This window comes from Rhinoderma darwinii, chromosome 1, assembly GCF_050947455.1.
Source record: "Rhinoderma darwinii isolate aRhiDar2 chromosome 1, aRhiDar2.hap1, whole genome shotgun sequence".
Taxonomy (NCBI): Eukaryota; Metazoa; Chordata; class Amphibia; order Anura; family Rhinodermatidae; genus Rhinoderma; species Rhinoderma darwinii.
The window spans coordinates 54,921,355-54,934,470 of record NC_134687.1 but is presented as its reverse complement, the minus strand read 5'-3'; the positions used below and the strand labels follow the sequence as shown (position 1 = coordinate 54,934,470).

Genomic DNA, 13,116 nt, shown 5'->3' with positions numbered 1-13,116 from the left:
TGTTTCTTGCACGCTGGCCAGAAACAGAGGAAACACGGGACATTGACTCTGACAATAAAGACGGAGTGCGGGACAGGATACAAGGAGTAAGCTTTTCCCTTCCACCTTATTCCGGTCCACCTTACGCCCTAATGTTATTACAAGAGCTGGCTATACAGGGGAAGCGCTGACTTGCTGCAGCCAGCTATGTACAATGGTTCAGCAGTGTCCGTGCCACACAGGGAATCCATATTCACATTTAGAATACAGCAGCCACTTGGGGGGAATTCATTTTCAGATCGGGGGCCCCAGTTGTACTGATGACCACAAGGGCAACCACCAGCTTGGAAATCTGACTCCTTTTTCCTGCAACTTTGTGAATGACTAAACAATGACGCTCCCTTGTTTACATGGACACTTTTTTCTTTATGTAAACTTGACTTAAGCAAACGTGGGAAGCAAATACTGGAACAACTCGTCACCTCTCCTGACATGTCTGTTTTAGTAAATCCTGGTATTCCCTATGAAAAACAAAATGATGGAACATCTTTTTCTAAAATTTTGCATTGCGTCATTCCTCGGTTAAGCCTCCTGGAAATAAATAAATTGACAACTAATCGTTACCATTCCTTGTAAGGCCCGGTTGCTCTGGTCGCATGAATATACAGGCACGTCATCACTGCAGCAAATAAAGACCACCGGGGGGGGGTGGGGTCGGGGGGTGGTAGAGAAGAATTGGTTTTTATCATTTGAACACATTTTCTGCTTTTACCCCATTTTTTCGAGACACCTGTCAATATCCAAACACAGTTTTTCCTAAGTAAGTCGATCACTTATACAACTGGTCACACTTGGCCTAGAGCTTGGGACGATCTGCACCAATACGTTTCGGTCATCCAAAAACCATAGACTTATTTTTTGTGGTTTCCCCACTTTCGTCAGTGTGTTAATGACAAACTCTCTAACTTTCCCATGCAAATATTCTCCAAAGGCAGACGTTCTCTCGGGATTACTAGATGACTTTAATCCTTCCTCCAGTTTGTAATTCTTGGATAAGAACCAAGAGCTCAATTTGGAAATATACTATGGATTATTGCAGAGGAATTACATTACATATTAAATGAACATTTTGAATTGAATGTGATAACCTTAAAGTAAACCATACTTTTGGAGGTAGATGCTCAACAAAATGTAAGTGATTTCTGGTTTTGTTTTAGGATTTCCTTATTTGGTTTTGACTTAAAAAAAAAAATTATATTTTTGTGTAGCCACATTTTATGTCTGTATTCGCTGTGAGTCCGGCGAATTTATTCGGCGGTTTCACATACACTAGGGTCAATCTCATGGGAAACCATAAAAATTAACCAGTACATGTTTTCCAAATCACCGATAAAGCATAGTGATGGAGAAAATACAGCAGGACTTCTTGATGGTCCTCACAATAAAGCCTTATTCAAACGAGCATATTATACATCTGTGTGCTGTACGTTAAAAAAACGGACAGCACACAAACCCATGCAATTCAATGGGGCTGTTCACACAGCCGTTGTTCTAACGGACCGTGTGAAGGGCCCGTGAAAAATAGGACTAGTCCCATTTTCACGGATCCCTCAATATACTCAAGTCTATGAGGGATCCGTGAAAACAGGTCTGGCACGGGTGCAACTCGAACGTGAAAAAGTTTACACTCGTTCGTCTGAATAAGCCCTAAAACATACAATCCAGAAAGTTAGGAGCTGTATACCGAATTTCTAGGAACACCTGGCTCCTGAGAGACGGCCATTATTAGCTTCCCTTATTTAAAAATAGTAAGACTAATTCTATATACTGCAATGTAAACTACAGGGAGACAGATCATTGACTAGAGGCGATTAAAAAGAGTCGTGGACCAAACACCAGAGACTCATCACAAACATAAAAGGGAGCATAAGTCATTTTTAACATGGCACTTGGATTTTTTCTTGGCGGTGCTCCTATCACATTTATAAAGGAAAAAGGGAATTCTTAAACTACTCGGGAGGACTCAAATATTTTACCTGCCAAATAAAAAAAACAAAAACATTTCTCCACATTAAAAGGGTTTTATTTTGCTTTATTCGTACAAATAGTGCCTATCTGGCCCCAGGTAAGTGATGCAATCAGAAAGAAAAGTGCCCCCTTTCCTGCCTTGGGTCCAAGCTACGAAAGACGCAGTGACTCCGAAAAGCAGGACATGGTCTCCCCTTCCTGCAGCAGTAACAAAGGAAAAGCTAAGAGGACAAGGAGACACTGCCAAGTTTAAAGAAGTTCTGTCACCAGATTATAAGTGGCCTATCTCCTACATAATGTGATCGGCGCTGTATTGTAGGTGACAGCAGTGGTTTTTATTTTGAAAAACATTTTTCACCAAGTTATAAACAATTTTAGATTTATGCTAATTAGTTTCTTAATCGACAACTGGGCGTGTTTTTACTTTTTACCAACTGGGCGTTGTACAGAGGAGTGTCAGACGCTGACCAATCAGTGACCAATCAGCGTCATACACTTGTCATTGTTGAAAGAAGCTGGGCTGGAACAATGAGGCATGTATGACACGGATTGCTCACTGATTGGTCAGCGTCATACACGCCTCTGTACAACGCCCAGTTGGTAAAAAGTAAAAACACATACATAAGCATAAATCTAAAATGGTTTATAAAATGGTTTATAACTTGGTCAAAAATTATCGTTTTTTCAAAATAAAAACCACTGCTGTTATCTACATTCCAGCGCCGATCAGATTATGTAGGAGATAGTCACTTTGAATTAAAGAGGCTCTGTCACCACATTATAAGTGACTATCTCCTACATAATCTGATCGGCGCTGGAATGTAGATAACAGCAGTGGTTTTTATTTTGAAAAAACGATAATTTTTGACCAAGTTATAAACCATTTTATAAACCATTTTAGATTTATGCTTATGTATGTGTTTTTACTTTTTACCAACTGGGCGTTGTACAGAGGCGTGTATGACGCTGACCAATCAGTGAGCAATCCGTGTCATACATGCCTCATTGTTCCAGCCCAGCTTCTTTCAACAATGACAAGTGTATGACGCTGATTGGTCACTGATTGGTCAGCGTCTGACACTCCTCTGTACAACGCCCAGTTGGTAAAAAGTAAAAACACATACATAAGCATAAATCTAAAATGGTTTATAAAATGGTTTATAACTTGGTCAAAAATTATCGTTTTTTCAAAATAAAAACCACTGCTGTTATCTACATTCCAGCGCCGATCAGATTATGTAGGAGATAGTCACTTATAATGTGGTGACAGAGCCTCTTTAATTCAGTCATTGCCAAAGGTGCAGTAATATATTCACAGTGTGAACTCTGCTCAGCACTTATTGCTGTAAAGCCAAAAAAAAGCACAACTGCAGTGTCCAAAGCAAATGAAACATCCCGCCTGCTGGGTCGTGTTGAATAATATCTCCAAATACGTATTTATGACACCAAATTATCTGTTAAAATGGATGCGGTTTACTGTATGAATATGACAAAGGGGCAGGTTCATCAATTCTAGTAAAGGTGAAGTGGTGGAGTTTTCTTGGCAAACAATAAGGCCTTAATCACACGAACGTGTGCGTTTTGCGCACGCAAATAAAACAACGTCTTTGTGGGTTGCAGTGCCATGTCATCAGTAGTTGGTGCGTGGCTGCGTGATTTTCGCGCATGACATCGTTATGATGACACTGTTTTTATGTTAATAAACAGAAATGAAGGAGGTGGTTTTATTTGTCCCTTCATCTCTAACAACTGTTGCGCGAATCACATGCAGCACACGGAAGTGCGTCTGTGTGCCGCGTGTGATTTTCACGCACACATTGACTTCAATGTGTGTGTGATGCGCGAAAAACACCCAAGTATAGGACATGCAGTGAGTTCTACCCAGAGGACACGCTGCGTGAAAATCACGGACTGTCTGAACGGCCCAATTGAGTTACATAGGTCCATGCGACGCGCGTGATTTTCACGCGTGTATCACGGCTGTGAACTACGTTGGTGTGAATAAGGCCTAAGGTTAATGCTCCATTTCCAACAAGGTCTCTGCTTTTCCTTCATCAGTTTCTGTAAAGTGTTATTGACATGGAGAACTAAAACGACACCCGACAGAGTAACGTCACAGCCTTTGCTAGGTGTCCAAAATTGAAAATTTGGTTGTAAATATGGGTGAAGTGGATTACAACGGCCCTACTGCCTCCCTAATATCCAACGCATCAAAATATTAGGGTGATTTATCAAAACGGTCAAACATAAACCACTTGCCTAGCTGCCCAGAGCATCCAATCACAATGCAGGTACGTTTTCCAAATGAAAGCTGCACTGTGATTTGTCATTATGGGTAACCAGGACAGTTTCCTTTCAGACACTCTTATTAAAGGGTTCTTTCAATAACTCATATTTATGACCGATCCACAGGATCGGTGATAAATATCTGATCGATGGGGGTCCAACCGCTGGGCACCCCACCGAACCCGAGAACGGGCAAAAAAAATTGCCCACTAAGCAGTGGAATTGTTTGTATAAGCAGATTTCTTTCTGTTCAAAGACATAAACCGTAATCCATATGGTCCATTTCCATGAGAAGTCAATGTTTGTGTCTTTTATCTTTGCTGTTGTTGATAACTTATATACATGGCATTAGGTCCGCTGAAATCAATAGGAAAAACATGGGTCAGAGGTAGCAGGAGGCATCCATCCAAAATTAATTTCAGATTCAAGAGAAGATCAAGTATCCTGAGCTTTCCTTCATACTTTTTCTGTGTGCCACGAAACTGGGGCACAGAGAGCGCCCACACGATAGGGATGCCACGTGCTCCTATTTGCTCGTCTATAGAAGTGGCCGGCGCACGTTCTAGCATGCGCGCTGATGAGACCTTTGGCCATCCTACTACTACATGCTGGTACAGAACGCCGCAACCATGGCAACCATTGCAGGACCCCAGCGATAGCCGATTCCATAGGCAACAAGTATTAAACTATAAGGGTATGTTCACACGGCCAAATTTCAGACGTATACGAGGCGTATTTTGCCTCATTTTACGTCTGAAAATAGGGCTACAATACGTGGGCAAACATCTGCCCATTCATTTGAATGGGTTTGCCGACGTACTGTGCAGACGACCTGTTATTTACGCGTCGTCGTTTGACAGCTGTCAAACGACGACGCGTAAAAATACAGCCTCGTAAAAAGAAGTGCAGGACACTTCTTTGGACGTTTTTGGAGCGGTTTTCTCATAGACTCCAATGAAAACAGCTCCAAAAACGGACGTAAAAAACGCAGCGAAAACGGCGCGAAAAATGCGAGTTGGTAAAAAAACTTCTGAAAAGCAGGGTCTGTTTTCCCTTGAAAACAGCTCTGGATTTTCAGACGTTTTTGTTGACTACGTGTGAACATACCCTAAAGAGGCCCGACGGTGTATGGAGAGGGGTGTCCTTTTTTATATCGTCAGGCTTCCTGTCCAGCGAATGGGATGTCTCTCCAGGGGTGCTGTCACAGGTGAAAGGGTAAATATTAATATCTAGGGGGCCATCTAACAATTGAAATGGAATTAACAAGATGGGAATACCCCTTTATAATATGTATAACTCAACTTCAGTGACTGGACAGACAGCTTATATGAATCTCAAACAAGGTAGACTTTGAATGTGGAGTGACTTCAGCTCTGAAGTCTACAGAATTGTGAATGCAGCTCTGGAGAATAATAAAGGATATCACTCAGGATTAGTACAATTTAAGGAAAGCAACTTTTTACATAAATTGTTTCTATAAGTAAACAGGTGTTCAAGGGTGTAACGTTCGAAGAAAAAATAAAAGCATTATATAGGTCAATTTCTGCTCTGATATAAGAGCGAAGTAAAAACAACATGTTGTCACGACCTAGAAGCTGTAAGCAAATAAACGGAACATAAAGCCACGTTCCCATAGACTGAGGGCACGCAGGCAGCTCCTCGTACTCAGCACTTTCCCTGTGAAACCTAATCATTTGCTTATGTCTCTGCCCGCTGCTTCCTCATTCCACCAGGAGGATGCTGACAATTACAGCAGATGACAAAGGGGTTGCCTTACAAGAAGGAATCCTGCACACAGGGAGCCCGGGAGGATCCGCTTCTATGTCCCCAATCCCTATTATACATCTGCTCCCTAGAAAATGCTGAATGTAACGCCGGCTCTGCCAGGCGGCCCAGCACTCACTATGTGCAGCAGTTATTCCCAGATTGCTGAATACCGCAATGCTGCTTATTTGCTCTATGCAGTCCTACATAGCAGAGTCCCCTACAGACAGGCTGATACCAAGAGGCTACGTAATAAAGCCACCGCATCGATTAATCATCAGAAAAAAACAAACAATTAGGAAGAAACAGGGAAAATCCATTTCTACCACAGGAGGTTTCCAGGAAGAGTGAAAAAAAAAAAAAAAACACTGACACATCAGAGGCAAATATTGAGTCGTCACAATTACCTCCTCTATCCACAGCAGCGGCCAGTGAACCAGGTTGCATACACAGCTCAACTTCTCCCGGGTGAGTTAGGACACCACCAAACACACCTTTATCAGGAGGGAGAGCATTAAAATCTGATGAGGAGATGCCGTTACACCAACCCAAGTATAGCACCGGAGTCCTACCAGTAAAAAGAAAGACGGACTTCCTAATGATGTGAAAAGACTGGAAGACTTCAAAACCATGATCTGTGCCCCGTCTTTATCCACTGCACCCTCTGTGGCTATGTGGGGGCTACACGGGGGTCACATACCCTCAGGCGTCCATTATACAACCGGGTTATATGTGGGCTAGATGCCAACAAGGTGTCCATTCTAGGTCCTGTGTTTTTGGTAGTTAGGAACCCACTGGGCCCATTCTAGGTCCTGTGTACTTGGGGGTCAGGTGCCCATTCTGGTTGCGGAGGATGTGGTGTCAGATGCCAACAAGTGTCCATTGTAGGTCCTGTGGGATTAAGTGACCCTCATCTATCCATACATGAAGAAAAAAAAAAAATATTGAAGAATTTGGTTCCCCCCTAAAAGATCCCGCTGTCCAGCAGCGACGTAGCCCCCCTCATTTCCACTGGGATTAATATGGACAAGAGGAGCAGCAGAGTATTGGGGGCTTCATATTAAGAGCCATCTGAAGGGCCTTACTTGTAGTTTAGGGCCGGCTAGAAGATCCAACTCCACTATTCAATGGATAAGCAAGAGATAAGCTGCTGTCCAAAAGCTCAATTGCCGCTTATCTGGATGGTACACACAAAGACTGAATCATAAAATCCACCCTAAAGATCTGTTTCCATGGACAACAGTCCTCGGCCTAGAGTCAGCCGGGCCCCAAAAACTGCAAATACAGCGATTATTGAAACATTAGGACACTCGACATATTGGGGACAACCTTCTGCTGGAGGACCCCACAAACAGGTGCCCAAAAAAAGATCTATTGTGTACGATATACGGCCGGTCTGCCCAAAAGCCTTGAAATGTAACGACAGCAGAGAATACAACCAGCGTGCCAGTCATCAGACCATACCACCGTACACATGCCAGGGGCTATGCCCAGCTCGCCACAAAAACTGACAAAGTAACAGACAAATTCACTTATTACAGAGCCCAAGAAACAGGAGGAGGCAGAATATAAAACGTCCGTGCCAGTCCATGCCCACAGATGAGGCACTGGCATTATAGTCCACCTCATGCCTCTGCCTGGTCCTATCCTGCGCAGGGAGCCGGTGAGGTACGAGCTGCCTCCTCATATAGAGAGAAGTCGCACAGAGGATGTTACCCGGGCGGGTCACCTGCTTGTGCCCACCGCCTATTCATCACCACTAACTTACCTGCCAGCAGCTCCGGGGTATCCCGCCTCCTCCGGGCACCGTCCCCCTCACACAGCGTGCACACCGAGGCCGGGGGAAGCAGCAGCAGGACAACGATGAGCAGAGCAAGACACAAACCGGGAAACTGGCTCCAACCCCCGGACGCCCCATGCTTCTTCCTTCTGCTTCCGCCTGCCGCATCCCAGCTCCTCATGATTGCAGCCCGTGTAGCCGCCGCTTGAGTCATCACATCTCGGGCACCGGGAACTCCGTTCTCACCCGTCACACACTCACACCCGCCGCCACCGCGCTCGTACACCCGGCTTTCCCACACGAACGCGCCCACACACGTCAGCAAGAGGGGCGGGGACACCGCAGTATGTGGATGCCTAGAAGTGGGAGGGGCAATTGCCTGGAGTGGGCGGGGCCTAATGAGTTACTGACTGCCTGGCTGAAAGGAGTTGGAGGAGCTATAGGGAGGGGGCGGAGCCATGGGACGCCGGCATGCTGGATAATGGATGGTGAGGTAGCGGAGGCGGAGGGTGAGGTAGCGGTGGTTGCAGAGGCGGGCTGGCCGGATAACTGTCGTTCAGTGTAGTGAGGTATACGGGTATAGTTTAAGGTCGGACTGGGCTGCTGCCGTTGACTAATAGCAGGAGAAGGTGTGTGAGGTAACGGGCGGCTCTAAACAAACTGCTGGCAGACTGAGAATCAGCCCCCCACTCCCGTACCAGGATGTATAGGATTAGATACAGTGGCTCAGCGAACTGTATCACACATGATAGGATTAGATACAATGGCTCAGCAGACTATCACACATGATAGGATTAGATACAATGGCTCAGCAGACAGTATCACACATGATAGGATTAGATACAGTGGCTCAGCAGACAGTATCACACATGATAGGATTAGATACAGGGCTCAGCTCGCTGACATTGCGGCTCCAATGGCCGCGGGCAAAAAACGCAGCGAAAATCGGCGTGCAGGGAGAGGAAAATCTGCCTCAAACTTCCAAACAGAATTTTTAGGCAGAAATTCCGCCTGCAAAAAAACTCTGTGTGAACATAGCCTAAGAATAATAATTGTTTTGCTTCTTTATGTGTTACTAATTATTTTTGTGTGTTTGTGTTTTTTTACAGGTTCGGTTGTTGGACTACGTCTGATTCCAGGACTACTTCAATGACGGCTTTTTTTTATTCTCAATAAAATGGTTGATGAGGGTTGTGTGGGATTTTTCTTTCAATAAAATATTTTTTCTATGTCTTTGTATTTTTTTTAAACTGTATTACTACCCTAGCTGCTGGCTGATTGACAACCTCCATTACTAAGACGAGGCTTAATGTTAGACATGAAGAGGCTAACACTAACCCCCGTTATTACCCCGGTACCCACCAACACCAGGGGTATCGGGAAGAGCCGGGTACGATCCAATACCTGAGCATCTGGTTTCAACTGTGTTTTTATTGAACATTTTTCAAAAATATACATATAACTTAGAGCAGCATGAAGGGCCATGCAATTCACATAGTAAGACAGTAACTTTCAATAGACAGACAAAACATCTGGGAAAAAACACAGGGGTTTAAGGGGGTGAGGGGGGGGGGATAGTCGGAGCTCCACCTACCACCTAATCTTGAGTTCCCTGTATCCAATACTTGTCCCACGGGTCCCACACCACTTTGAACCTGTCCAGTTCATTGTCAATAGAGGCCGTCATATGCTCCATTGTACGTATTTCCCTAATTCTAGTTACTAAGTCGATGTGGGAGGGAGGGGTTGTCTGTCTCCATTTCCACGCTATCAACGTCTTAGCGGCTGTGAGAAAGTGTCGAAAGAGTCGAGCTGGTGATTTCCCCAAAGACCTAGGGGGAACATTTAGGAGGTAATGAAGAGGGTCTAAGGGAATATCCTGCTGCAACACCGCCAATGCCAAGTTCTTAACTTCCAACCAATACTGTTGTACCAGTGAACAGCTCCAGAAAATATGGAACAGATCACCTCTCTGACCTCTACATCGCCAGCAATCCGACGGAATACCCGGATTGAAGCTATGCAAAAAGGCAGGGGTATGGTACCAAAACATAAGGATTTTATATTGGTTTTCCTTATATGCAGTGCAGATGGAGGTTTTAGCTGCTTGCGACCAAATAATCTGCCACAATGAGAGCGGGATGGATTTATTCAGTAAGGCCTCCCACTTCAACATGTATCTATGCCCAGGCGGAGGGGAACCCTCCGGGGATAGCAATAATGCATAAATGGCTGAGATAAGCCCCCTAGTGGTGGTAGCATACCGACATAACCTTTCGAAGCTTGTAGGTGCAGTAACCCGCGTGGATCTAAAAGTTTGCTGCATGTAATGTCTAACCTGAAGATAGTGAAAGAACGCAGCGGAGGGAATATTATGATGTTTTTGAAAGTATGAAAACGGGTGAAGCTCTTGCGTGTGGGGATCAACCATATCAGCCAGGTGAAATACCTCAATTCCCGTCCACAATCGGACTATTCGGGAGGTAGTGCCCCCCGGAATAGTGGGAGTGTAGAGTACCGAAGTCAAGGGCGGGCAACCCGATGCCAAATGGAAGCGGTTTTTACAGGTTTCCCACACCTCCCTTTGAAATCTCATGGGACCCAATAAAGATGCAGTCGGCATTACCAGTGGGTCACCCCATAACAGGGAGTTTGGGTGGACCGGGGCCATCCATAGCTTCTCTATTTCGGTCCATTTATTGTACGCCCTTAAAGACACCCAGCTGGGTATGCGACGGAGGTGTGCCGCCCAGTAGTACTTCACCACATCAGGGACCGATAGCCCACCCGCAGATCGACCCGATAATAAAACTGATTTCGGAATTCGATGTCTGCCGGAATGCCATATGAACCTGAGGATAGAAGACTGCATGGCCCGCAATTCCTTCATAGGTACTGCTACCGGCAAAGTCTCAAAGTAGTACAGTAATTTAGGGAGCAAGGTCATTTTGACCGCTGCTATGCGCCCAAAAAATGACATGGGAAGAGGATCCCACCTGGCCATTAGCTGACGTAGCTCTACAAACAGAGAGGGGAAATTAGCCTTGTAAACCGACGTATAGGAGGGAGTGAGTTGAACTCCTAAATAAGTCAGGGAGGTTTCCTTCCAGTTGTAGGTGTAGTTGTGTTTGAGTAGCTGGAGCTCCTGGTGTGGGACATTAAGAGGGAGCGCTTCCGTTTTAGATGTATTAGTTTTATATCCTGACAGCCTCCCATACCTACGGAGAACTGTAGTAAGGTTAGGGAGGGAGGTATGAGGTTTAGTGATAGTCAAGAGGACGTCATCTGCAAACAGGGAAACCTTAAACTCTTTATCTTGTATCTGGACCCCCGCTATATCCCTGGATTTCCGTATTTGAGCTGCTAAAGGTTCTATGCATAGCACAAATAAAAGTGGGGATAGGGGACACCCCTGACGTGTACCATTCCAGATTTGAAACGGAGGGGAGGTGGAGTGTGGGAGTTTAATTGCCGCTGTCGGTTTGGAGTAGAGACCACGCAGTGCTGTCAAATAAGGGCCCGAAATCCCAAATGAATTTAGAGTTTCGAACATAAATGGCCATCCCAAGCGGTCAAACGCCTTCTCTGCATCTAGACTAAGAAGGATCGCCGATTCCTTTTGCTTTTGGAGGGCATCAATGAGGTCAAGGGCCCTTCGTGTGTTGTCTCCTCCTTGCCTAAGAGGCACAAAGCCCACTTGGTCTTTGTGAATCAAAGAAGGGAGCCAAACATTGAGTCTATTAGCTAGAAGACGGGTGAAAATTTTTAGATCCGAATTCAGAAGGGCTATGGGTCTGTAATTGGAGCACTCTGCGTGGTCTTTACCCGGTTTAGGGATCAGCGTGATATGAGAATGCAGGAATGTTTGAGGGATGGGAGAACCCTGTAGGAATTCATTAAATAACGAAGCCATCCGTGGAACCAAGATCTCTGCAAAGGTCTTATAATACCCATATGTAAAGCCATCTGGTCCAGGGGCCTTACCACTAGGGAGGTCCTTCAATATATCAAACAATTCCTCCGCAGAGATCGGGGCATTCAGGGATGAAAGCTCCTCATCTTTCAGTTTAGGGAGAGCACAGGAAGAGAGATATGCTTGCAGCGTTTCCCTCCGACGAGCCGGATCAGGTGGTAAGGTATTTGGCAGGTGGTATAAGGATTTATAATAGTCATGAAAAAGTGTGGCTATCGTGTCTGGGTGATGCTGGAGTATGCCCGCCTTATCCCGAACCGCCTGTGGAGTACGAACAGTCGCCTGATCCCGCAATAGTCTGGCCAGAAGCGAGTGCGCCTTATTACCTTTGTCGTAATATTTCCTTTTTGTGTATAGTAATGACTTTTCTACCCCCTTCATAGCTAAGTCCTTGAGTTGTGCTCTAGCCTCTATCAATTTCCGTAGTGTCGGGACCGCCGGTTTAATCCCCATTTCTCTCTCCAACTTAGTAATTGTCCGATGGAGAGCCACCCGCTTGGCCCGAGAGTCTCTTTTCAATCTAGATCCCATTACTATGCATTGCCCTCTCATCACCGCCTTATGCGCCTCCCAAAGAGTGGATACTGAAGGAACCGATCCCTCATTAAGTGCATAAAATTCCCGCATATGTCCGGCCAGGCTGTCCCTAAGAGAAGGGGACTTAATCAAAGTTTCGTTTAAGCGCCAATGACATACTCTCGTATTTGGTTTCCCTATCTGTAGGGACACAGAAACTGGTGCGTGATCTGACCAAGAGATGGGGTCTATATTCGCCCCCTGGAGCGCACGGAGGGCAGGGACATTACCAAAAAAGTAATCTAAGCGTGTATGAGTGCTGTGCGTATGGGAGAAGAAGGTATAGGACCTATCACCTGGGTGATCCACTCGCCACAAATCATAGAGCTGGTGCTCTCTAATTAGTTGCCTAAAACGTGTAGAAAGTCCTGTAAGGGTGGGCGTCGGAGTAGCGTGTGTAAGAGAGACCCTATCCATGGACGTGGAGAACGGGACATTAAAATCTCCTCCCACCAGCCATGCCCCCCTAGGAAGCTTCTGGAGTTTAGAAAGGAGTCTACGTAGGAATGGAATCTGTGCGGTATTAGGAGAGTAAACGTTACATAAAACAATGGGCTGTCCAAGCAAAGTCCCCTCTATTATAACATATCTGCCTTTCGGATCTAGATGTGAGGTGTGAACTTGTATGGGGCAGGAAGCTGCTATCAAAATGGCCACCCCCTCCCTTTTGCGACCTGACGAGGCAGAGTACACAGCAGGATACGCCCCTCGGGCAAATTGGAAAGTTCCG

General features: G+C 45.4%; 1 protein-coding gene across 2 annotated transcripts in view; it reads right to left on the bottom strand.

Moving 5' to 3' along the window:
- The window catches only part of STIM2 (stromal interaction molecule 2), a 90,566-nt gene extending 82,398 nt beyond the window's left edge, over nt 1-8,168 (bottom strand). For both annotated transcript variants that reach the window (XM_075858876.1, XM_075858885.1), the window contains exon 1: nt 7,826-8,168. In XM_075858876.1, coding sequence (XP_075714991.1) covers nt 7,826-8,051 — 226 coding nt within the window. In that variant the 5' untranslated portion in view covers nt 8,052-8,168. The remainder of the gene's footprint in view (nt 1-7,825) is intronic.
- Between the last annotated feature and the right edge of the window lie 4,948 nt (nt 8,169-13,116).